General features: G+C 47.6%; 1 protein-coding gene across 1 annotated transcript in view; it reads left to right on the top strand.

Annotated features, from left to right (window-relative positions):
- The window catches only part of LOC119388152 (tensin-1), a 267,512-nt gene that overhangs the window by 47,336 nt on the left and 194,344 nt on the right, over window positions 1-25,832 (top strand). Inside the window, exon 2 of the mRNA XM_037655803.2 lies at window positions 8,941-8,976. Within this exon, the coding sequence (XP_037511731.1) occupies window positions 8,941-8,976 (36 nt within the window). The remainder of the gene's footprint in view (window positions 1-8,940; window positions 8,977-25,832) is intronic.

Genomic DNA, 25,832 nt, shown 5'->3' with positions numbered 1-25,832 from the left:
CCCTCTCCAGTCGACGTGTTGGCTGTGCGTATCGCTCCCGTCAAGCCGGGGCATTCGTAGTCGCGAACCGGTTGCGGCAAGATGCTTTTACGCCGCCCGCAGAGTAGAAAACAAGAATAATCCAGACAGGGAGGTGAGGGGGGGGGAGGGGTTCGCAGTGTGGCGTGGTCTGGTGCCGTAATATTCGCGGCTGTGGAGAGCCACGCGCTCGGCATGTGGCGCCACCTTTAAAGGCCTTCCTTTCTGTCGTTTGTTATTCGCTCGGCATGGCGGCCGTGCGGTGGTTTCTTGTTCTTAACCGAGGGCTTGTCCCATGCCGGCTTCCCTCTTTACGCTTCAACCACGAACGCCCTGCAGCGCGCGTGGCATCCCACCTCCTTTCTCATGTTGCGGAATTCCGGTTAAAGCGTTAACCACGCATTCGCGGCGTTCCGCTTTCGATTTGAATTAAAAAAAAAAAAAAAAAAACCGGTCGTCCGATGAAGTCTCGGAAGACGCCCCGCGATGGCGACTAAAGCCGCTTGTTGTGCTACCTTTTGCTTGTCCTTACGCATACGTTAATTTCGATATGAGAGCGATGACAGATTGTTAAAAACCCAGATGACAGTTACTCAGTCTTTGTGTTTGTTTCTTAGTTTATTCCAAGGACAGAAAGGACGCGTCGGAATGCTCTTCATGTGCCTGTGCGCAGAGAGGGAGAGAAGTAAACTTTATTTTCTAGACCGGGCTGTTTACGCCCGGAGATGGGTATCCACCTCAGCCCAAGTAGCTGTGAGCATGAGCTGATAGTCTCGGCCTGTTCACCGTCTATGCACAGTAAAGGTTATAGAGCGAGGACGAGCCCATCTGCTTCGGCATCGTATCGATTATGTGGTTTTCACGACATTGCCTCCTACGAACCTTGTGCAAATGCGTTGTCGTTGTGCAAATGTGCAAATGATGTACAAATGTGTTGTGCAGCGGCATCTTACCAACTGGCGCGGCGCACCCGCTGGCGACACCAGTGATTTGCATAGTCGCCTTCTGGTCTGTCTGACGATTGAGTTTGCAAGACAATTTCTTCAGGATGACGCTGCGAAAGATGTTTCGTTGAAATATATTAGCCCTCAAATTTATGCCGTTTCGTGTTGTGTTGTTTACCTGAGACCTTTTTTTCTTTCTGTTGCTCATAATCCAAACACTGATTATTGCGTTGTAAGTCCACTCCTCTCAGACGTCTCCTTCCACAGCAGTTCTGCACCGATCCAGCTAATCAGACGCCTGGAATTTTATCTTTCTTTAGGCCTGAAACCTTGGGTAGCCCACATTCCCGCGCTGCTGCATCTAAATTAATGTCATTCGAGACATTTCTTGCTGTCCCAGATATCCGTTTTTGCAGTTCCGCGGTCGCCTGGAAAACATGAACAGAACAGATGCGAAAGAACTCGGAGCCGTTAGACCTGATAGTAGTCCGGCTGCCTAATCCAACGTTGCTAGACTTGGCTACTCTACCTGAAAAAAGGGGAACAGGAAGAAAGAAAAAAAAAAGTCAGTTTCGCCGCACGGCGAAGCAATGAATGCGATAGCAATAAATTGGAATGTAACGCGAAGAACGGAAAGCAGCTCGAAATTGCCAGCGCGTCGCTCGAGCCCAAAGGACGCACGAAAAGAACGCATACAGGACGAGCGCAAACTAATGCGTCACAGCTCGACACTTGAAGCGCACTGCTCAAACATAAAGCAGGACGCACGAAACGAACGAACAGGCACACACAAGACGAACGCGAACTAATTGTCACAGTTGTTACTTATTTCTGTTTGAACAGCGCACTCCCTTCGCAAACGCGGCCGCTGCAGCGAGCGCAGTAACCTTCGTGCCCCCCACTTCACCCTAGAGGCCGCCCCTTCTTTCCTAGAGATAAGCGCACGAAGGCGACCACGCCCTATAGGGCGAACAGCAACCGCGTTCGCAGGAGCGGGGCGACGATTTTTAAAACGCGCCACGCGCGCACGTCGCGCCATCTATGTGTTCACTAAGAAAGCATGCTGAAGTAGGCGGTGTATATAAATAGCTCGCCGTTAGCAGGCTGTAAGACGTTGCTGTTCGTGGCCTAACGTCTAACGCCGCGCGCTGGCAAGCGAGAGGTCGCACGTTCGAGTCCGCGCGTCGGATAGTTTTTCTGAATTATTTTTCTTTGTGGCTTTTATATATATATATATACACATATACATATACGGTGAATGACGGCGGCCACCAACGGCAAAAATCAGCCGAGACTGTCCATATAATTGCTATCGCAATAAAAAGGAAAGAATGACAAAAAGATCGCTGACGCTAGTTGAAACATACACGAAAAGAGAACAGGTGTGACCTATTCGCAGCAGCATATATCGCTTGCACCTGCAGAATAACCAAGTCTGACACATATGAGATTGGTCAACCGTGGAAATGGCGTCCATAAGCCGCCCATATAAAAAAACAAAAACAACTAAAGTAGCTTGGCGACCCGCAGGCACCGTTAAACTCGAAGTCCTCGTAGCAACGTATGTCACCTGATTGGGGTCTAAAGCGTGCCTTGCATTCGCGATGCATTGAAATTCAGACTGCAACTCAGCGCCTTTCTCTGAATACGTTCCCTGTATTGCGAAACCCCTGGAATAGAGAAAAGAAATACGCGGAATATTTATACATGACACTGGGATTGCACAGCCAATTCTTTGGACAGACGCCTTATATGCAGGTGACTGTACTTAGGATAGTAGAGCCGCGTTAAAGTATATATATATCAAGTCAGCAGCAGCAGTGTCGGTGCTTAAGGCGCTGATAGGGGGTTCGGCACGTGCGGTTATTAACAGCTATCTTAACTGAGCGAGAGGTTGGGTGCAAGTACGCGAAGCGAAAAGTATGTGACAGTCTGCAGGTAACTTGTAATCGATTTCGAACCGCATGCGTTGCGTAGCAATTGCTAAGTTTCACTGCATTCTCACCCGCTCAAGTTCGCGAATGACAACGACTTGCGGCGCTTTAAATGCCTGTGACCTACTATAGGGACCAGAACAATTGTGTGGCTTTCCTATATAGAACCTTCCTAAAGGAATACGACGCTAGTGCCAGGCATGGCGCCAAATCTCGCTCGCGTATGTTGGGACGATAGCCAACAAAGTTACGCCAGTCTCAGTTTTCTTTTTTTTTTTCCTTCTTACGTTGCGTCCATTCACAATATTGAAGTCTCTATGAAAAAAAAAAAAAAAAAGAAAGCCAGCACCAAAACGAAGGTGCTTGTGATGGCCAAAGGCTACGCACGTTTCTTGGGGTATCTCCATCGGAGAAATATATGGGGAAGTGTTCCTTACGGCATGGCTGAACGTTATAGCAAGTCGGAGGAAGGAGGAGTGTTGCAAACTGCAGGCTGACCTACACGCTTGCCAGGAAGCAAGTATTGACGGTTTCAGTACCTGTTTCTTTTTAAATGCGAATCGTTTCTTACCGAGCCTTTGGCATTTTGCGGAGCGCTTCTATCTATCTATCTATCTATCTATCTATCTATCTATCTATCTATCTATCTATCTATCTATCTATCTATCTATCTATCTATCTATCTATCTATCTATCTATCTATCTATCTATCTATCTGTCTGTCTGTCTGTCTGTCTGTCTGTCTGTCTGTCTGTCTGTCTGTCTATCTATCTATCTATCTATCTATCTATCTATCTATCTATCTATCTATCTATCTATCTATCTATCTATCTATCTATCTATCTATCTATCTATCTATCTATCTATCTATCTATCTATCTATCAAGACACGTGTGGCACATACCCGTTTACCACGGGCCGCGGTGTACGGGTATGTGCCACAGGTGACTGACGGTTTATATATACCCAGGAACGGCGAGAACACACACTGGTAATTTAAATGCGAGAGCGCTAAGAAAAGCGACATCGGCAGCGTTGACCAGACGAATGGAAAGAATAAAAATTAGGACACCAACAGGAATTGAACCCAAGCATTCTGCGTGGCATAAGGTATTCTACCTCAGAGCCACGCCAGGTCAATGAACTGGTTTAGAAAAACAGCCTGTGCAGGCGTAATGTCGGTGCAACGTCAATTGTGGTTGTGGTGCTAGCTATATAATTTTACAAGAAAGCAATAAACACTACATATGTACTCCTAGGATACACGCGTCATATCAAATTAACATCTGTGGTTCCAGTGTTGACTCCGCTTTTATAGCAGCCTAATAAGCATTACACTTATATTCCTGTGATCCAGCAACCTATACTGAAGCATTGCTCGACCCTGGAGGAATACAATAACGAAAGTAACATGTGATATTCACACGATTTCACCATAAAGTGTGCTTAAGTTTCGATAATGCTGACGTATGTACTCTAACGTTAGGGCTGACGTTACGTCGCACCATAAGGTACTCTTTAAAGAGCAGTGTTGTCGACGTGCCTAGTAAGGTCACAATGTGCACACAGCTATATACTACACTTACAAAGACACGTCGATCTACCTCGTAACCCTTGGCTCAAAGCCATAAAATAAAGCACAGAAGTACTCGCTGACTGCTTCGCATGAAACCGATTCCTACAACACGTGGGATCTGCCGAACTTTTTATCGGTGTGCTTAATAATTGGCATTTATCCACTCTTCATACTTGAAATGTCGCACCAACTAGCCACGTGCATTTCGTCCACCAGGGCGCCACTTATGAAATGGCGCTCGGGCGCAACATATTGCGCTCTGGTTCAAACCTAGGGTAAAGGTTGGTCTTCCCTGTAAGCGTTCTGTAACGCTGCAGCAATTACTCCTCGGCTCCTGCTATTCTATACACGCCGCGCCAAAACATAACGACGACAAACTCTACCCCCCCCCCTTTTTTTTACGTGGCAAGTAAACAGTAATCAGTGACAGTGAAAAGGTTTTCTTTCTTGGTTTCTTTTTTATGTTCGAGTCCAGAGCTTGCATGTTGCACTTAAGATACGATAACGATGATACGATGACGAGGATGGAGGTGCAATGCCATGTTAAGTGAAGGGAAAGAACATGCTAGAGGCATGCGACCTGTCAGGGCGTGCGTAACAGTTATTATATTCTAGAGCAGCAATTCATATTTTACCAAAATGGCACACTACCATGCTTCGTGTTGCCCGAATATTTTTTGTGCCTACTTTACTCGGACCTGCCGTGTGGTGGCTTGCATACTATGCCGTTGCAGTGCTAAAAACGAGGGCGGCAGTTTAATTAACGGGGTGCAAAAACGCTTGTGTACTGAGATTTAGGTGTGCTTTAAAGAGTCCTATAGGCGGTCGCAGTTATTCTGGAATTCCTCACTACAGCGTGCCCCGTAATCACATCTTGACGTTGGCGCGTGAAATTTACGAAATAAGTTTTTACTGTATAGGTGTTATGGTCGAGGTTTGCCGTGTGCCGTAGATAGGAAATTATCATTATAATAAACCGACATTCGCTCAACCACCGCCCAAGCACTCTGTACAGATGGTTAACAAGAGATGATTCAACGTGCGGCCCCTGATCGGTGTTTGCCGTCCGCGTGTTCCGTTGTTAATTTTGGTGAACCAGTGTGGTGAGTAGTGGGATTTGCCCAGTTTATGTGGCACACGTACGTGCTATAGGTGTTTTACATCAGAGCTGTTTGGTCGAGGGTTGTGTGTGTCGTAGGTAAAATAAAAAAAAAGGAAGAGAGAAATAGAAAGAAAGGGAAGAAAGAGTGAAAAATATAGAAGGCGAGAGAACTACTGCAGAGAGAGAGAGAGAAAGAAAGAGAAGAAAGATGGAAGAAGATAGAAAGACAGAAAAACAAATAGTCAGAGAAAGAGAGAAATAGAAATAAACAGAGACAAAAAAAAAAGAAAAAGAGAGCAAGCATAGCCATGTATAGTATAATATAGCAAGTGGTGGGAGAGAGATAGGTGAGAGGGTAAAAGCCTGGCCAAGCCAGGACCAGCTAGGTGTCCAGTAACTCTGCTGTGATGCGCTAATTTTTTTTAACGTTGCTCAATTGGTTTGCCACGGCGATGAATCGGAAGGTATACTACCCGCGACCCGGCCATGCTTATTTTTCATAAGCAGCTGCGCGATCGGAAGGCGTGTCCCGCTCGGCTTCCGATCGCGCTGCCTTGAGTGACAGGTCACGCCGACCTTCGCCTGTCGCGTTGGCGACGGCGGCTGCGTCACGTACGGGCCCGAACAAACAGAGAACAGGTCCCGCAAGCGCGTCCAAGACGTGTCCGCGTTTGTCTCGAATGGCGCCCAGGCGTAACGTGGCGAAGTGGCACGACGACCCTCTCTGAATGGTTGACCTAGCCCACCACAAAAAATAAGAAAATGAGAAAAATAAATGTCAATAAAGCAAGAAAGAAACCGAATAAAGAAAACTGAGAAAGAAGAGGAAGAGAGGGGTGAGGGGGAGTTCGTTTTCTTTAACGGATACTTTTTTGAATGCACTATACCAGAGGCCTGATCTGCGAGCGAGTCTCTTCTTCTTCTTCTTTCTATATATTTTTTACATTCGGGTTTTGTTTTTCACCGCTTTCCGTTCGATGAACTTAGAGCATTTTTTTTTTTCGCCCTTTGTGACGCGGTCAGTGCCTTGAGCAAGGAGGCTGAAAGGGTATTGTGAGAGAGCAACGAGAAGATAACAACAGAGCGTGCTTATGCACGGTGCCCACGGTAATTCGTGCAGCATTGCGAATACCGCGAAACTGGTACCTCACGCGACATTCTTCGCAGTGCAGTTGATGTTAGGAAACTACAATAATAGTGAATACCCAACGCTATCATGAATTGTAAATTCACGATAGACGTTGATTCATTCGCGATGTATTTGAAATGTCGCACATTGATTATGTGGTATCGTTGGTTAGCCTGAATGGTATAGTTTGTAATAATAATAACGTTTGTTGGGGTTTTACGTCCCCACGATATGATTATAAGGGACGCTGTAACAGAGTGCTCCGGAAATTTTGAGCGTATGGTGTTGTTTAACGTGCAGCTAAGCCTAAGTACACGGGCCTCAAGCATTTCACCTCCATCGATATGCGGCCGCCGCGGCTGGGATTCGATCCCGCGACCTTCGAGACAGCAGTCGAACACCATAACCGCTAGACCACCTTGGCGGGTTGTATAGTTTGTAAATTGCAACGGTGGCGAGGCACGAAACGAGCTCGTGATCGAGCGAGCCGACTAGAACTGGCCCTCGAAGGTGCCGGAGGGCTGCACGGTTTTATTGAAAACAGCCTTGGCTCTGCCTTGCATTCCTGTAGGCTTTGAAGACGCTGCTTCCACAGGGCCGCAGCGTCCCCTGGCAAAGGATGACTGTGCTTTCGATCTCCGACGTGAAGTACTTTTCCGGCATTCGTGGAAAGACACCTAAACGAAGTAGCGTTTTTGTGTTTTTTCTGAAATTAAGAACCCGTTTAGCTACACCACGACGGTAGAATTAATGAACGACAGTGTACTTCCCGCAGCGTTGCACTTAAGGAGCGTGCAAACCACCGGGTCTGGCCTTTCGGAGTTTGTCTCTGAGCGTGTATTAGTCAGGCAGTGGCTGAAAAGGAAAGCGGAGTCGCTCTCCTCGGTAGCTAATAACTCGCCCTGGGCGCTGTTCTCAGCAGGAGGTCCTTTATTGCCGATGTCGCTCACGTGTGCCATTAAGGCGCGAAATTGCGATCGTTCAGAATGCTAGTATCACAAACACGCATTTACCGCGTCACTAAGCGGACCCTCACGACAGTGCCTCTGAAGAAGCTCGTACACATGCTTATATAGTGAAGCCCATCTGTTACACAATGTTCAAGAGTACAGGCGCACAGGCACATTCGCAAAAAGCGCCTGCGGCATGTGCCTCTTTTCCGGCGGAGATGAAAAATTCGTGAACACGGAATGCCGCTGGAGCCGACGTTTCGGCAAGCGGACTTGTCTTCTTTAAGGCTGCAACTGCTTTGAACAGCGGGAAAGAGAGCTCATAGAACAGTGCCTCCTAAAGAAGTTCAAAACGCCTTGGTAACGCGGTCCATGGTCCAAGTATGTGTTATTACTCAATGTGCAATGCGGATATACATTTAGTGCGGACACTGTCGTAGTCAGAGGTAGGGTCTGCGGAGTTCAACTCCTCCTATCCATTTATTTTTTTTTTTTTTACATTTCGTATGTGTATATGAAGTCAAGGGTCTGAAGAAAACTCGTCTGATCGGGATGAAAGGTTGGTGAAAACTTTGGGAGCCGCCGACCAAGGTGAAAATATATTTACTGACGTTTCGGCTCCCACACGGGAGATTTTTTGAAAATGAATCATCGAGATTCATGCAAATATTTGTTTAAAAACACATTCGCTTTTTCAATTTTTTGTTACTTTGCTTCTTTAAAAGGCTTCCTTAACACTGACAAATGAGTGTCTAGCATGCGAAGTTTACAGACTGTGCAACCTAACGTTAAAAAAATGAAAATAAGCCATCAATAACTGCTCCTACGATTGGATGTCTTGCTTTTTTATATCTGAGTCGACAGAAAAGGAAGCATCTTGTGTTGGATGCTGTGTAGAATGTTTCATGCCACGTGAGACTATAAAAAGGAAGCGTTGAGATTTGGAGCACTACGGAGATTATACGAGCAATAACGGAGGCATATCAGTGAGGACGAGCAATTTGAATAACGCTGGTCTAACAATCAAAGCAAATCGACCTTCTCAGCTGTAAGAATGCTTGCATATTGGGGGTCGCGAAGCACACAGTTACAAATAAAAGATCAAGCTGACAAGAAAAAAAGAAGACAGCTGCCACGCAGCGCTTTATAAGATACGTGCAGTACAGGTGCAGCAATCGTTTGCAGCTCCGAAGGTTGTTTGTGTAGTGCGCCTGGCGTGCGTCGTGAACGCCCCTCGCATTGCTCATACACTAAACTGACGCTGTTGCCGCTTATTGTTCTTCACAGGGAGACACGGCGGACGACTCCGATGGTGGAGGACGGGTGAGTCTTTCCGGTCATCTCACGTGGGCGTGGACCCGTGCTTTAACTTCGTAGTGCATTTCGTTGCTCACTGATGTACTTGCGTGCATTGGATAACTTCAACTGACATTATAACTGGAGAATGCGGAGTACTGTTCGCAAATTTTTTCTTTCGTAAGGTCTTTTCCATTGGGAACCTTGTTTGTGTACAAAGTTACCGATTTCATGAAGTAAGAAGTTGATTGCACTGCTTGAGTGACATAGAAGATTGATGTGGCGAGGAATTGCACAGAGAGCATTTCATAAACGTCCTCATTGATTTCACAGCGAGTTTTCAATGTATGGATATAAGCATTACATTGTAAGAATGTAAGAAAATACCTTCTTCAAGCTTAGAAGTTAGCGTGTGTTTAATGTGTACTTTTTCCAAGTACTTTCCATGCTGTATACTTTCCAAGTATACAGCATGGAACATTCAATATTTTATATTATATGTGTAGTATACTCACGGTTTCAAACGCGACAACAGGGCTAAGTAATGCAAGTACTTCCGGTTCCAGCATCTTCATTTCGTGTCATATCGGCATAATTGTGACTCGAACACTTGCATCAAAGCCAACATCAAGGACAACTTTAGCGGCAGGATTCGTAGCGACATGACACGGTTATCTCGAGCAGTTGTGGGTACCAATCATTATACTATATGTTTTGATGCCGCGTTTCAATCCGTGAACAATGTACCTTGGTCTTAGTGCCAGGGAACACTCATTGCCATTGGTGTGTTGTCCCCTGTCCGTGTAATTAATCTTTGCGGGCGTTCTTTTGTGGTTCCTTCCTTTAGCATTTCATCCTCACAGAAAAAGAAAAAGAGCCCGAAGAAGCAGGTGTTAGTCAACTCATTTTTCTGCACCATATCTTGTAAGTGGCTGCACGATTTGTCGGAAATTAGAGCACGTTAGAGTTTGCCTGAAGACATTACGAAACGAACCGATGTCGTCTCCTTGTCCCGGTAAATCCGTACTACCATCTTGATCCTGCTAAAAGACACAGTGCAGTAAATAAGCCCTTCGCAAATGCGTTGAGTGCTATAGGAGTGGCAGCCTGTCAACACTGCTGCCGTGCCACGGAATGGAGCCGCAAGCGCGCACCGCGCATACAAATAGCGTTTGCGCGGTTACTCGTTCCGATCTCGCTCGCTGCATAAAACTCGCATCGTGCACCGTCCCCTATTTTACTATGCCGATTTCTCAGCGGAAACGGCGGCAAAAGAAGCAAAAAGAGAGAGAGAGAGAATCAAAAGGCGTAACCCAGCGCGCGCCACGCTTGCGCGAGTCGTATACGTTTTCCAAAGACACACCTGGACACCTGCCAAGTTGCGCGCAACTGTGGAGGCTACCACGCCCTTTTTCTTTTCGCTTCGCCAGATGGCGCCACCGAATTGACAATAACTCCTTTACTCAGCTATTTAGTTTTCTTTGTATTTTTTAATAAATGTTCGTGACTGCTTTAGCTCGCTGCCACCTACGCGGTATTCCTTTGTGCGTTGAAGCTGCAGCTGAGTCGAAACCTATCATCTCCTATTTCCTCTCGGTAGACCACTTTTCGAGGACCGTCTGGCCGCTCTAATGCCCGACTGCCGCACGTGCAGGCGAGTCTCGCTCCAAACCCGAATGCGGAAAACAAGCGGGTTGCGTTCTGCCGTTGTTGCTTCGCTTTTCCGATGCCGTAACGGAAGGCTTCTCAAGGTCGACTCCCTTCTGCGCTAACGCTCTCTGGACCCAATTTATTTTTTACTCCCTTGGCCATTCGTTCTGTCCAAGGTCAAGCGAAATGGAAGACTATATATACAGCGTCCCACAGCTATAGCTCTATTCTGTTATTTAGGCTTGGTGTTTGTGTGTGTGGCTGCTATGGGTGCGTCGTAAATGCACCGCCTTGATCTGGTTGCGTATTGCTTCCCATCGCATCGGCACTCGGCAGCGTGGCCTGTGGATGCATCGAGGCTGTGGCTGATGGCAGCCAAACGATAGGTCATAATACGCGGAAGCAAATTATGGTGGCGATGGCTGGACCATGCTATTATATTATCCTTATTTCAGTTTGTTTTCCTACATTCCCGTTCCTCTAAAAAGAAGGGGCGACTTGGTAGCCTCATTGCACAAATGCTTTAAGAAAAGTCACAGGAACAATGAGAGAAGATTTAACAACGGTAAGCAGGTTTTGGGGAATCCATGCGGTGAGGCGCCAGTGCGCTATTGATAAGCGTAGAAATTAGTGGAAAATCCAGCCACGTTGTTATTTGTGGAAAGTGATCTGCTCACCCACGTAATGAGCACGAGCGCGCGCGCACACACACACACACACACACACACACACACACACACACACACACACACACACACACACACCATGCGCGTGCGCTATTTCCAGTGCAGTAACCAATGGTGTCTTAGCGTCACACCTAGAGTGACGTAGACACCATACTTCAATAACGCCCCTGCGCGATCCTATACGAGAAAGGTTTGCTTGAGGCACGTCTCCAGTCAACTGCCTCTGTGCGAGCGCTGGAGCTGCAGCTTTCTGAAACAAGTTCTCAGCACGGCAAGGCTCGTGTACTGACCACAGAAAATAAATAAGTAAAATTGTTTCCTTAGTTCATCACGTTCGCCGAAAACTGCAGGTACAGTTATATGACGCGAGCGTGATTAACTTTCACAATAAATTCTTTGTAAATGTCGTTTAGGATCTCATCCGAAGCAACGATGTTAAAATTTGTTTCACTACATGCACTTGAGAATACTGTCAACGTGCACGTGAAGAGCATGTGTTTGGCGATCAAGTTCATTGTTGCGGTTATGTTGTAAGCAGTCTTCAGCTTGACTGCTAGTCAATTCATAGCAATTTTTTTCTCGCCAATCCGAAAATCCACATGGAACTCTCTCTCATACGTACTCCCGCGTGAAACAGCACCTTTGCTGAACATCTCCGTACACTTTATCTTGCTTGGAAGGAAGGAAGGAAGGAAGAAACAAGCGGAAAGACAGGGAGGTTAGCCAGTTCTTAGATCGGCTGGCTACCCTGTCCTGGGGGAAGGGTAAGGGGGATATAAGATGATAGAATAGAGATGTTACAGAAAGAAGGAGAGCAGGAAAAGGGGGAAATTAGAGAGGGAAAAAAAAGGAAACGAAAATATGACACTGCTTAGAGTCTGTCTCTACGACCAGTTTTCCGCAAGAAGCGCAATAATGCTTTTAAAGCCTTCTGTGCTGACGACGGACTCGGCCAAGGTCCCAAAACCCTTTGTTCCGACAAAGGGCGATTGTCAAGTATATCTAGCGCATTAAAAAGTTCTTGTCTTGGCGCACTGAAACGGGATATACACCTCATGACATGACCGCGAGGAAGCGCAGTAGTCGCTGAGCAGCACGCTAGGACAGCACTCCCACAGACGGGTGCCAAATGGTGGCTGCGTTTGACGCGGCGCGAGCTGCGCGCCCCGGGTCCGCCCACCAGACCCTTCGCCGCTTTGCTCCTGCTCTTTTTCCTTGCCGCTCTGTATAGCTCGGTTAAGCCCTCCTTTCGCTTTTGTCCGTTGCTTTCTTCGCCGTTGTCGTCGTCGGAGTCGCGTGCGCGCGCGCACGGCGTGGGCACTCGGCCCACCAGTCCCTCGCGCGCGCGCCTGCAGACCCACTCCTTACAGCACGCGCGCGCTCACTCTTCTGCACTGTCGACGCAGCTTTTTGCTGCCTCTCTTGCCGGCACTCAGACACTATCTGGGCGCCACCTAGGCGACTTGCTCTTCTTTCGTCCTCAGAGTGCTGCCGACTGAGGAGGCCTTCTTGCTCCTTCTCTGGTCTCCCGGCTTCTTCTGCATCCATCCGAAGTGCGACTTCTTTCCGACGCCCAGAATCTGCGTTCCCCCTTGGCGGAAGCAACGCAGCGTCACTTTCGACCCGTTTCATCGTGTAACATCCTTGCTCTTTCAAGAGAAGATCCGATTGCAGTGATCTTTGCCGAGGCTTTCTGCATCGTCCGACCAACTCGCATTCGGCAGTCGTGAGTCAGTGCAATCCATGTAACCTGAAACCGACTGTCTTGTTCCGATTGGATAATTCTAAAACTGGTGGTGCGAAAAGTGATGTGAAGCTGGTGCCTAGCGAAGTCCGGTTGTGACTGTCTGTTGCGAAGCGTTGCGCTGCTGAATTCTTCCGGCTTCGGTCAAGGTTGCTGCCCGATAGCAGTAGACGTGCGGAGGAGCTATCGTGGTTGCCAGATTCCGCGGCTGCTGCACCCTCGAGCTGCAACGTCGTTTCGTCATCCACGGCGGCGCACCCGCTGAACTCGGAGGAGGGGGCGTACCCACGCACGCTCCGGAAGTCGGCAACAGGTCAGTCGGGACGACCCACAATGCAGTAGCTGCGAGCACACGCCTCTGGTGGGAGGCGGTTCCTTCGATTAATTATACCCGCGGTAACTAGGCCAGGCGTAGACAACCGTACTTGTTTATTTTTGGTTAGTCCGTCACGCCAGCGAGCTGGCTGTGCCGATGGTCTGGAGGACACCGGTCGACCGGCCTCGCGTTGCCCACACGTGTTAGATAGCGAGATACGTCGGCATAGCGAAAACAACGGTGATCGAGTGATGAGGTGGCCCAGTTTCTCTTTTATCTCGCTGTTCTCCTCGGATCATTGTTGCGCATGTTGTTGATAGGGATGAGGCTGTTAACATCTCAACGTAGTCATCATTGAAGCTGCCGGGCCGTCATCTCAGAGTAAACGACGCCATTGTTAATCCTTTGCTTTCTGGCGTTAGATCCTCCATCCAGGCTGTTTCTCTGAGTGCCTATGTTGAGACTATAGAGTTGAACGACGCTCACCACAGCGATTGTGCCCGCTCGCTGTCCAGACCAGTGCACGCACCAGCTCCTATAGCCAGTCTGACGGCAGCGTAGTTAGTGCTTGCTGTAGGTACGGTTTTCTCGGCGTTATATCTTCAGGAATGTGCCTTGTCGAGAGCCATAGTCCTGATGCGTTATTTATACCCTGGCTTTATTCAGTCCGCTAGTTGGAACATGTTATTCCTGAGCATCTTCGGGGAATTAGATGAAAAATTCGTGAACACGAGGTGTAGCTGGAGCCGACTTTTCGACCAAGCGGACTTGTCTTCTTCAAAGCTGCAACTGAAGACGCTTCGACAGTCAGACTTGTCTTCTTCAAGACTGCAACTGAAAGCAGTTGCAGCCTTGTAGCAGACGAGTCCGCTTGTCAAAATATTGGCTCCAGCGACATCCCGTGCTCACGACTCTTTCATCTCTTCAAGCCTCCATCTTCCCCTGAACTTCTGCCTTCGGGGAATTCGGGACGATGAACAATGGATGTTCGAGCACAGCCGCAGTATACATGCATCGCTCCATGGCCTTGCGGTAGTAACAGCTAGCAGTTTGTTCAACCCACTCAACGCTCACTGGCACCCGAATGAGCGGTAGCCACCCGACCAGACGGCGCCACCGCGGATGCCTCGCAAAGTGCGTTGGAGGTCGGCCTCGTTGTACACGCGGCTGCGAGCGTGCAATGCGTATACTATACCACACGCCACCGGAATCCTTGCCTGCTGCGTGGGGCAGCCCACGAACCACCTTGACACAGAGCGGGCTCACGCTGTGCGCGCCGCGCAAGCACACACGCGCTCTTGCCTACTATACTTTCCCCGTTTGGCTTTCCAAGAATGGGTGTCGGTGACGAGGACACAGGAGGGCTGACGTAGCCGGGAACATTCCGTCGAGCTCGGCCAGGAGGGAGTGCTTCTCCTCCTACGCCGCCAGCTGTGCGGTTAAGCGAGAGCTTGCGTCTCTAATACGTTTCGTTATCATTGTTTACTTCACTGTATAACAATTTTTAAGAGCGCAGCCCGACGACGACGGTGTAGAAGGCAGGAGACAGGGTCGAGACAGCGCCCGTGTGTTTCCTGCCTTCTTCGGCGTTTTTGTCCGGTTGTGCGCTTATAAATATATTTTTATTATTCATGTCTTACCAACACGCCCAAACAGCCACATTAGTTCACTGTAAACTCGACACGAAGCGGAGGCTCATGATTACAGTGGCTAGCGATTACGACTATACCACTGCTACACCTGCGCGGTGGATCTGCGATGCCTTCAAAATTTACACTATGCTAAATTTGAATAAGATTCTGAAGTTTGTGTTGTGCTATAATTGCGAATTTTCACAACCATTCCGGCGCGCCCTGCGCCGAGCGGGGGTAATAAGCGTGTAACAGTTTTAGAGACTGGAGCCAAATCACATGAAAATTAAGAAACGGTTACGTACTTTCGGCAACACACCAGTGTATAGTAGTATTATAGTGTATATAGTAGTTGCCGTGGTAGTAGAATTTCTTATGCGCAAGGAGAAATGAGCCGTTTGATTACAACACCACAGACAGCTGCGTACCTCGGAAACCTTACTGCACTACTCCCTTCAGATGTACGTACATCATCGACGTTTCTCGTTTACAACTTCTTGGGTTCGAGTGGAGCATGTTTCACGGTTATTGCTGCAGCGTGCCTCATCGCTCGCCTTGTGTACATGTTGATGTCACAGAAAGTCACAGTGCGCATGTGCACGTTCGTCTGTTTGAGTATGTAAACTAGTGAAAAGCACCATCAACGCCGCCACACAACTTACACTCTCACATATTAAGTGACCCTCATCAGACATTAAACGTAAGCATATGCCGTAGTTCCCTCATCATGTTACACACGATTATCCTTTCATTTTCGTATTATCTTGTCAATATTGGAACGTCATGAGTGGCGTCAGTATGGGATAGACTTTTGATTTGAATATGTGCAGTAGGTTGTATAGCTTGTCGAATTGTCACTTGACATGTTCTTGGAGTGCGTTCTGGCAGCTTGTCTTAGCTGCCAGAACTTTCTAGTGTAACGTTCTAGTGCTTTTCATGCAACAAAAGTGTCATTAGGCACTGGTACATTGGCCTGAGCCAGAAACTTGTGTACTACGAGCCTGTCATTTCTTGCATCATACTCATCATCCGGACTAGCCTGCTAGAGATGTATATGGTGGAAGGCAAACGTCTCGAACAATTATAGGAAGTTTCTCCTCCTCCTCCTCCTCCTCCTCCTCCTCCTCCTCTCTCTCTCTCTCTCTCTCTCTCACACACACACACGCACGCACGCACGCACGCACGCACACACACACACACACACACACACACACACACACACACACACACACACACACACACACACACACACACACACACACACACACACACACACACACACACACAAATTCCTTTAATTATCGGTGGCATACCCTACTGTTCAGCTTCGCGAAACGACGTTCGAGGAGCCACAATGCGTTTTCCGCGGCGGGGCGGCCTCGGCGACATACCGACGAGCTTCACATGGCTCGGAAAATGCTGGGACTCGGGGCCCTGGAAACCGTCTGTGCTATGCCAAGCGGGGCATCCATCACTTCTCGCGACCTCTATATCGTCGTGACGCGCGCTCTCGGTACACAGACGCGCCTCTCGTCGTGTACGGGAGAGCCGATTCCTTCTCCCGTTGATGATTGCGTTGCGAGAATGTCTGCGCGCCCCTCCCACGCAGGTCCGGAAAGTGCTCGTAAATACGCCTGTCTTGTACGGCACGGATAGCTTTCTCCTTTCTGCCCAACCTCAATCATTCCTTAGGCGCGCAGCCGGGGTGGTCAAACGTTTCGCGGGCGCTGGCTGAACGAACGCGCGCTACCATGCCGGAAGCCCATCTGCGCAGAAGGGCGTATCGGGCCTATAGCCGCAGCTGCGTTCTTAGGAATGGAGCTTCGAAACTCTAAAGCATCGGTGATTCTTTTATGTATGGGCGTGTAGGGTCATGACGAACGTTTGCGGGCAAGACACTAGTGGGCAAGGATCACACTCAAGAACCTCGCTGACATACGCGCCTCAGTGAAGTCCAACCACGCGATGCTAGTCGTGCTTAATTAAGAAAGTCACCAAAATGAATGCACGGGACCAAACTAGTGGGAATCTCTGGTAATGTACCAAGCCTTCTCGCCTACCTAAGGCAAGTTTTCTGTTGTGTCGCATGGCAAGCGATGCGTGTACGAAACGCTGTTCGCAGCGGGATTCGCCGTATTCTAAGGGCGTCTGCTCGGGGTCAAAGAGAGGACACGAGAGCTTACGTGGAAGTGTGAAATTGAGAAGTGCCCAACCTGAAGAGACCACGAACGATGGCTAATGGGAACTAGATTCCATAAGTTACTTATGTATTATCTTCATGAAATATACATCTATGCTTCTACTTAATTTGATTCCGACATTATCGCGCATGACAACGCAGTTGGAAAAAAAGGAAGGCGTGGGGGGAAGGTAGTCCTTTTTTCCGCGCTGCAAAGAAAGCCCCCGAAATATGAAGCAAGCCACGTTACGGGGCGCTTGCACACTGCTATCGTGCTGCTCCCAAACGTGCGGTCGGTGAACAAGGTCTTGGCTAAAGTTACGTCGGACACTCTGTACAAGCAGTACAATGTCTTCTACCATCCTTTGCCATTTGATAGCGTTTAAGGAACATTCGCCAACAACTCAATGACTGTGCGTTGCTCCTGCTCTTTGAATTCGTACTAAGAAATGTTACATAGCGTTTACTTGCGCGAACATGATTTGCTCAAACGACTTGTGCATGCTTATAATAACGCTGAAATCGCCGTCGGCACAACTCTTGCATTATACAGGCTGTTATGATTAACGTTCATGTTCTACTAATCGAACTTGTCAAAATAATAAAGGAAAAAAAAGAGGAAGAGGTTTGTGCCGCCATATGTCGGCTCCCATCTTGAAAAAGTGAGGTTCGCTAAAGCAGCGGACGTCTTTCGAAATTCGAACCTATTTTGTCGTTTTCCTTTTATGACTGATACACTGGCTGACATAGAAGAGTGCGTCCAGGGTGCATTGCTTTCCATTGTTCGACATGTAATCTCGAATCTCCAATAAAATCCGTACAAAATTTTAAACGCATAGGTCAGCCTCACCGTACATGGGCTGCCCCTTGTCCTTTTTTTTTTATGTTGTCCGCAGTCTTGTTAAATCTTGTGGTATGTAAATTAGAGAAGAAAAAAAAAGGAAGGATAGCCACTTCGTCTGACGCGTACTTATGCGGTCAAGGCAGGATTGACCACTTCTGGTTAGGGGGGGGGGGGGGCGATATGCATTCATCCGCATGCAGAGTGGCCTATTTCGTGCAGTTACATGCTTCACTGCGAGCATGCCAAGTGGAGCACGATGGCACCGTCGATCGCTCATTTTCAAGGAAGATTCTCTCTGCACGAGAAACGCACAATAAAGTGGAAACATGTCCAATAAAAGGACACTCCATTTTGCACATTAAGCGGCTGGAATATGGGGCAAACAGAAACCCATCTTGTGGGGTATCGACAGAGCCGTTTGGCGAAATTATGAACGCCGGAAAGAAGGAGTAAGCAGAGCATGTAGTATATCGACGTTACCGTGCCATCCTCACGAAGATAAACTATTGGGCGCTTGGTGTGACATCAAGTAATCCATTTATTTCGCGACTGAACCCGGTACGATTCACTGAAGAGCAATAAAAACAGCACAGGCAAAACAGTAAGCTACTTAGCAGGGCAAGAGCGGTAACCTGATTGGTGAAATCTTGCTTTGAACTGCTCTTTTATCGAGCAGTTTTATCTAGCAGAAATTGCAACAAAGACACAGAGACACGTACAACATACGCAAGCGCTTTTAAGTACAGTTGACTTTACATGTTTAGCTGCTTGAAGGCCTCGATGTGTGCGTGACGAGTTGTATCGACATTGAAGTCTTGACTACCGGAAAGCTCGAACGCTGAGAGCTGAGCGCATATCAGCGCCGGAAGCTGTTCATTCGTCTCTGGCACGGCGTTCTGCGTGACTCTCCTGCGGTAATGTGGAACAAAGCAGTGTCATGAAAGCTGAGGCTGGAAGGACAAACTATTTCTCGAGGGGCACGTGATCAGGGCGGCTGTGCTCCTCCATTAGAAAAGGGCCGCGGCGGCGTGAGTGGCGGCGTTCGGCGTCGGCCATAAATCCTGGAGCGCCGAGAGAGCGGATTTGCCGCCTCCATCTGCCGCCGTTGTTGCTGCGGTCAAACGGGTTGACGCCGTCGGCCCCCAAACGGGGGCCATCGGACGCGCCTGCTGCTGCTGCTGCTGCTGCTCGGGAAAAGAGAGAGAAAAAGGCCAGCTTCAATTTATGGCTGCCTGCAGCTCGAGCCGTTCGGATGAGGCTGGGCACGCGGAAGCGTTCTCTTGTTCTCTTGTGTCCTCTCCGCATGCACCCTCGTAATTCTTCACTTTCCGGAGAAAACCAGCCAGAGACCTGCCGAGCTTGTGTTTTAGCTGAGCCAGCCCCGAACCTCGCCTCGTCGAGTGAAATGAATAACGAAAGAAAAGTTTGCTACCTAAGGAAGGAACGGAAAGTCCCGGAAACATCTTTAAAAAATAAACGCCAGTTCTAGTGTCTTCATGGGTTGAATGTTCAATACTTCTGAATTGAACAAGCCTGTTCAATTTATGAGAGGCCAGGCGCAGTCGTGGTCATCTACATTACATAGGCACGTTGTACGAGGCATGGTCTGGTGCTGTTTTCGATTATTTTTCGGTCTCCTTGAATCGCGTCGCGTGCCACTTCCTTTCGTTCTCCATGACACCGAGAAGATGTCGTAACTACGCGCCTGTGACAATGTCGTCTTTTCCTTCAAAGTTTGTTCCTTTAGGGCCAGGACAGGACAGAAGTGGCGGGTTTGATTGCTGCCCAAGTCGATGATGAACAGCTGCACTGAAAGCCAGTCACGGGATTTAACGAACGGCAAATTAAAGCATAGCGCCACTTCGAAAACTGCATGATCCAAAATGCCATATGAAGTCTTCGTTATTTTCGTCGTCCCCTGCATTGTGGCGGCAGGAAATCGTATGCTGACTGGAGGTCCGAGAGCTTTGCAAATTAATCTGAACGAAGTCACGCAAGGACCGTGCTCGTTCACACCCGGTAAGTGACGTATTAGTAGCCGATCGCTGCCTCGCATGTTTTGCACGGCTGTAGAAACAAGGCACGCCGCTCGGTGCGAACGTTTTACTCGCGTGGTCTCCGACCTTGCTCGGAACTTCGTCGAATTCTGAGCACGTTTATTGCTATGCTATAGCCGACAGGCGCGCGCACAAAGCGGTAACGAGGCCAACGACTGTGACAGCGTGCACAATAGTTGCACGCTTCAGTCTGCATTACTACTGAAATGTTACTTCGGCTTAAGAGGTTTCACTTTGTGGCGCGCACGTTTGTGCATAAATTTAATTTGCAACGCATTCGCGGTTCGTGCGATGCAGATAGAGCTGCAGAAGGATAGAAGTAGAGCCGTGTGATTATCGACATTCGAACCTCCACTGGTACTTTCTTTCTTGCTTTATTTTTTCCCTCTTAGTCGCTGACTCACACGCAGTTATATTACCCTAGTGGTGCCCAAATGCACGTACGTGCTTCGGGAAGCTGTGAAAGGCGCTCGAATTACTTACTCACGCACCACCGAAAGTGCATATTCATCTATACCACACACACAGGAACGTTACTCTGCCAAACTGAATTCAGTCTCGGCGAGCTCATATCACTGCGTGTAATTCTTTGTCAGCTTCCTGAATTTCCTTTGCGTCTCTCTCTTCTCAGCTTTAAACATCGAGCCGTACGCATTAGTCGCGTAATTTGCGGTAGTGCCAAGGTGCGACAGCTTCAGAAAGTGCGAGTAAATAAATGGCTTCTGTATTACTTTTCAATCTTGTTACAGCCCGGTAAACAATGACAAACTAGCCAAGGGGCTCTTTATCATCCTACCCCCCTTTTTTTAATGCAATACCAACTCACCAAATCAACTCTACTTGACTCTACGAAAGCTGGCTCTTTATATCGGGGGTTGAGGGAATTGACCTGGTTTTTCGACACGCTGCGCTGTTTGCAGGGCGAGATAAACATGTTTAGTGTTATTCGTGCATGTGTGTGTGCACGTAGTTCTGCACTTTCCACCACTCCGTGCCTCCCAATGTATACATGAAGGCACGGGCACGACTTGCGCGCCTTTATCTCAGTGTTTTTCCGGTTCGCGCGACTAGGATTCCCGCGATGTTTCTTGGCTCCACAGTTCTCCCATCGTGGCCGTTCTGCTCCGATTGAAATGGAACACGGGCGATTACACCCGCACTAAGAAAAAAAAAAAAAAAAAGGCGGACGACTCGAGATAGGAGGGAAAGGGCGCAGATACGCGATACACGAAAATTCGCTTTGACGCCGCATGTCTAAAACGCGCGACCGTTTGTCACGCGCGATAGGGTGAGCTTACTTCGAGCGAGCGCTCGCGACTCTTGGAATTTGAGGCTCTCCCGACTGCGCTGGTTTCCTCGCGTCCAGGCAGGCGGTAGCAACCTCGTCTTCAAGAAGAGCTGCTGTCGGAGGGAACCGGACTGAGGAGCCGATGAAGCGTACAAGAGGTTTATTTACATTTGTACAGTTTGACAGTTCGTTCCAGAACGTTTTTCTCATGCATCCGCTTCCGTCTTTTACCCCCTTCGTGGTCTCTAGATGCCAGCCCTAGGGAAACAGGTGACGACGTTTTCATCCAATCAGGTGACGAATCCTGCGGGTCACTTTGCTGGCACCGCCCCCAGCATACACACACAACCCAAACACGCGTATTGTTCTCGCAACGATGCCGCATCGGGGGAAACATGCCTCTAGCATGCGGGGTGTGTGGCGAGTCCCTCGTTGCGATCCCCGGGCCTACCACCCATGCTGTCGAACGGCGGCGAAGACTGAATGTCCAATGGGTCACGTGACCGGCGAGACTGAATGTCCAACGAGACGGAATGTCCAACCGAGACGGAATGTCCATCGAGACTGAATGTCCAACGAGACTGAATGTCCAACCGAGACGGAATGTACAACGAGACGGAATGTCCAACGAGACGGAATGTACAACCGAGACGGAATGTCCAACGAGACTGAATGTCCAACGAGACGGAATGTCCAGTTTAGAAGAGATAAACGTGTCCTCGTTTGAAATTTCTCAGACAACTGATTCATTGGGTTAAGATAGCCTAACGAAAGATCGCATTTTTTTGTGTGTGTTTTCCATATATTGACTGTCTGTGGCGTCGGGAGTCGTATTTTTGTTTCCGTATTCGCTTTCCTGCATTTACCATAATTTCAAATTTTGTTAGTTTTATTTCTATTTTGTATTTTTAGTTTTCATATGTATACTGAATATGTTACTTTAATGCTTTATTTTGGTTGTTTGCATACTTTGCTGTTCCTGTTTATCTTTGTCATAAATCGGACATCACAGCCCCTTAAAAGATTACGAGAGAGGGCGCTCCCTCGTCCACTCTGTACGGTATCTATCTGCGTTTAATCCCTGAGAGCGTTACCAGCGCCACTCGTAGCTAAGGCGGCGAGTGTGAAACACTATTTTTGCCAGAAAGCGTCACGAGGCAGGACGAATCCCTTGCTATGTAAGTGCGAAAGAAGAATAGTTCGAGAGACTCAGTTATTTGTTAGAAAACCAACAGCCAATTAAGCCAAATAAAACATTGGGGACATTATTTGTTGTTTTTTTTAACTTCGATGTAATAATTATAACCCATATGCAAAGGAATCCAAGCAGACGAAAAAACACCCTTTCCATCGGTGGGATCCGAACCCGCAACCTTATAATTACGGCGGCGATTTGCGCTTGCTAACACTCCCAGGGATCAAGCTCACGTAAATACCCAACAAAGTGGACGAGGGAGCGCCCTCCATCGTAGCTTAATTGTTAGAGCATCAGACGCGTAATGCGAAAGTTGTGGGTTTGAAACCCACCGAAAGAAAGTGTGCTTTTTCGTCCCATTTAAGTCCTTTCAATTTAGGTCATATTCATTACACCACATTTAAAAAGATCCACAAATAACGTACCTATGCTTTCCTTGGCTTGATTGTTGGCTTTCTGCGAGCCCCTAGAACAATTTTTCTTTCCTCTTAAAGAATGCGGGTCGAAGAAGCTAGGGAGGAACTTTTCCTTTAAAATTAAATTCTTTGGTTTTACGCGCCAGAACCACGAAATGATTATGAATCATGCTGAGTGTGGGATATTAGTTTTAGTTTTGACTGCCTTGATGAAAACATGTCATGGCATTTCGGCTAGAGAATCGCGGGCCGGTATAGGAAAGACTAGGCCGTTAAAGAGGTGGTGTCACCAAATTTTGAGGCTATAAAAAGCCTGCTGTAGGCTTTCTCTGTAAACAAGGACGCTCAGCACGAAGTATTGCACGCAGCAAACGTTTAGAATATATTTTAATTCACTTCCAAAGTCTGTATAAATACTCATTCTCGCGATCGAGACCCATCGCTAGCGCGTCTGACACCGACGTCACTGTGTAGGAAGCGTAACGAAAGTTTTAGTGACATCACACCACATTAGAGTGACGTGCAATGAGCGGTGACCTACACCTCCGCTGCACCGGGCCAGTCAAGAGAGCATCAGGCCATCCGCTGCGAAGTGCTCATTTTTTCTGAGCTTATTGCCGAAGTAGCCAATCTTGCTCGCGTTTTGCAGTGCTTCGCGTGAATAATTTTTCATTAGAACACATAGCATACAGGTAATCGTTGGCGACAATAAAACCGTTTTTATGATGTTTAAAATAATTTGAGGACTTTTCAGAACCGGCCTGAACACGAGCTTTTCTATTACTCTTCCAATGATGTCGATATTAGTGCTGTGAAGCTCAAGTGAAAAAAAAACTGGGTCGGGAACAGACTTGTACGCATTACAGTGAAAGAGCGTCAGCGATTACAATTACCTTTTTAAAAAAACTAACGGATTACCGAGAAAAAACTGAAAGCTAATCGATTACTCAACAAGGTGAGGTACCGGGCTTTTTGGTTTTGCATAATTGTTAAAGTGTGGTAAAGTTACAGGTACATATTTTTAGGGAGGACGCACATAACAAAAGCATGAAAAGCGCAAACTTTCAACTCGATTTGTTGAAAAGGCATCAAGTTATATGAACACGAGCAAACGGGTGCAAAAGGGAGCTCTTTAAATATTTTAAATGCAAAGCATTTCTTAGCGAACCTCTGGCACTTTGAGCGTTTCTATCTACGTATCTATCTATCTATCTATCTATCTAGCCGCCTACGTCTGGGTGCTCTCATGATCGCCTCCTTAACTTGGTCTAGACCAAAATTTGCATGGTAGGGTAAGAGGATTTGACGAATATGACTGTCGGGTCATGACATGAATAACGTTAAAATCCTGTCGCGTACGTCGTCAAACCCTTTCCACTAGACACGTGTGGCACATACCCGTTTACCACGCGCCGCGGTGTACGGGTATGCGCCACAGGTGATTGACAGTTTATATCTTCCCTGGAACGGCGACAACAGACATTGGTAACTTAAATGCTAGAACGTTAAGGAAAACCAATGTCGGCAGCGTTGACTTAAAGAATGGAAAGGATGAAAATTAGGATCCCAGCAGGAATCGAACCCAAGCATTCTGCCTGGCAATCAGGTATTCTACCACTGAGCCACGCCAGGTCTATAAACTGGTTTGGGAAAACAGCCTACGCAGGCGTAGTGTCGGTGCAACGTCAATTGTGGTTGTGGTGCTGGCTGTCTAATTTTACAAGAAAGCAATAGACACTACAAGATACTCCTACGATGTGTACTTCTACGATACAGGCGTCATATCAGATTAACGTCTGTAGCTCCAGTGTTGGCTCCGCTTTTATAGCAGTATAATAAACATTACGTTTGTATTCCTATGATTCAGGAAGCTATATTGAAGTATTGCTTGACCCCGGAGGTATACATTAACGAAAGTTACATATGATATCCACATCAGCGTACGGTAAAGTGCACTTCGTCCACCAGAACGACGCAGTGTCCTCTTCATTTCTTACGAGGCTGGGCGATGGCCTCATGCTGACCGAGGATGATGCCAGACTGCTTGATAGCCGCCTTGTAGAATATGCTACGTAGGCCCAGGTAGTCTACGAATACGACAAACACCATCCACTGATGTTGGTCTACGTAGCACTATCCAGGCCTACCAGCCTCCCTCACCAACACGAAGGGTGGCTTCAGGTTCCGACATGTCGCCGGCTCTGTCGACAGACAATTTGTCGACGAAATGACCGAGGCATCCACGAATTCCAACAGCTCTACTATACCACATACTTCACTACACATGGACCATTCGTCACCACGATCACGACCGGATCCTGTAATAGGTCATGACCAGCTGCTGGTGCTCGCTGATCACGGTGATGATGCCCTTGTTCAAGAACTGGCAAGAACTTCTTGCACACATGCACACGGGTTCGTGAAACGCTCGTGCGTTCTCGGGACACGTATAAGCACTACATATCAGCTTACCGCTTCTGGTGTTGGTAATACCCACGTTGCCATATATATATATATATATATATATATATATATATTATATATATATATATATATATATATATATATATATATATATATATATATATATATATATATATACATATATGTGTGTGTGTGTGTGCGCGCACACAATTTATACAAATCTTTAGCGTCATTTTGTACGTGTCGCTAAGTAAAAAAAGTTACGCCACATTCACCTACCCGCCGCATGCTTCGCATAACAACGACTCCCACGGTACGTGGGATCTGCTGAATTTTTTTTTGCGTCTTGTTTCCTATTTTATTCCCTCGTGTCTTTGCGCTTTCTCTCTTTCTCTCTCTCTCTCTCTCACTATATATATATGTATATATATATATATATATATATATATATAT

This window comes from Rhipicephalus sanguineus, chromosome 3, assembly GCF_013339695.2.
Source record: "Rhipicephalus sanguineus isolate Rsan-2018 chromosome 3, BIME_Rsan_1.4, whole genome shotgun sequence".
Lineage (NCBI taxonomy): Eukaryota > Metazoa > Arthropoda > Arachnida > Ixodida > Ixodidae > Rhipicephalus > Rhipicephalus sanguineus.
Note: the sequence above shows the minus strand (reverse complement) of the source record. Positions and strands in the feature narration are given on the sequence as shown.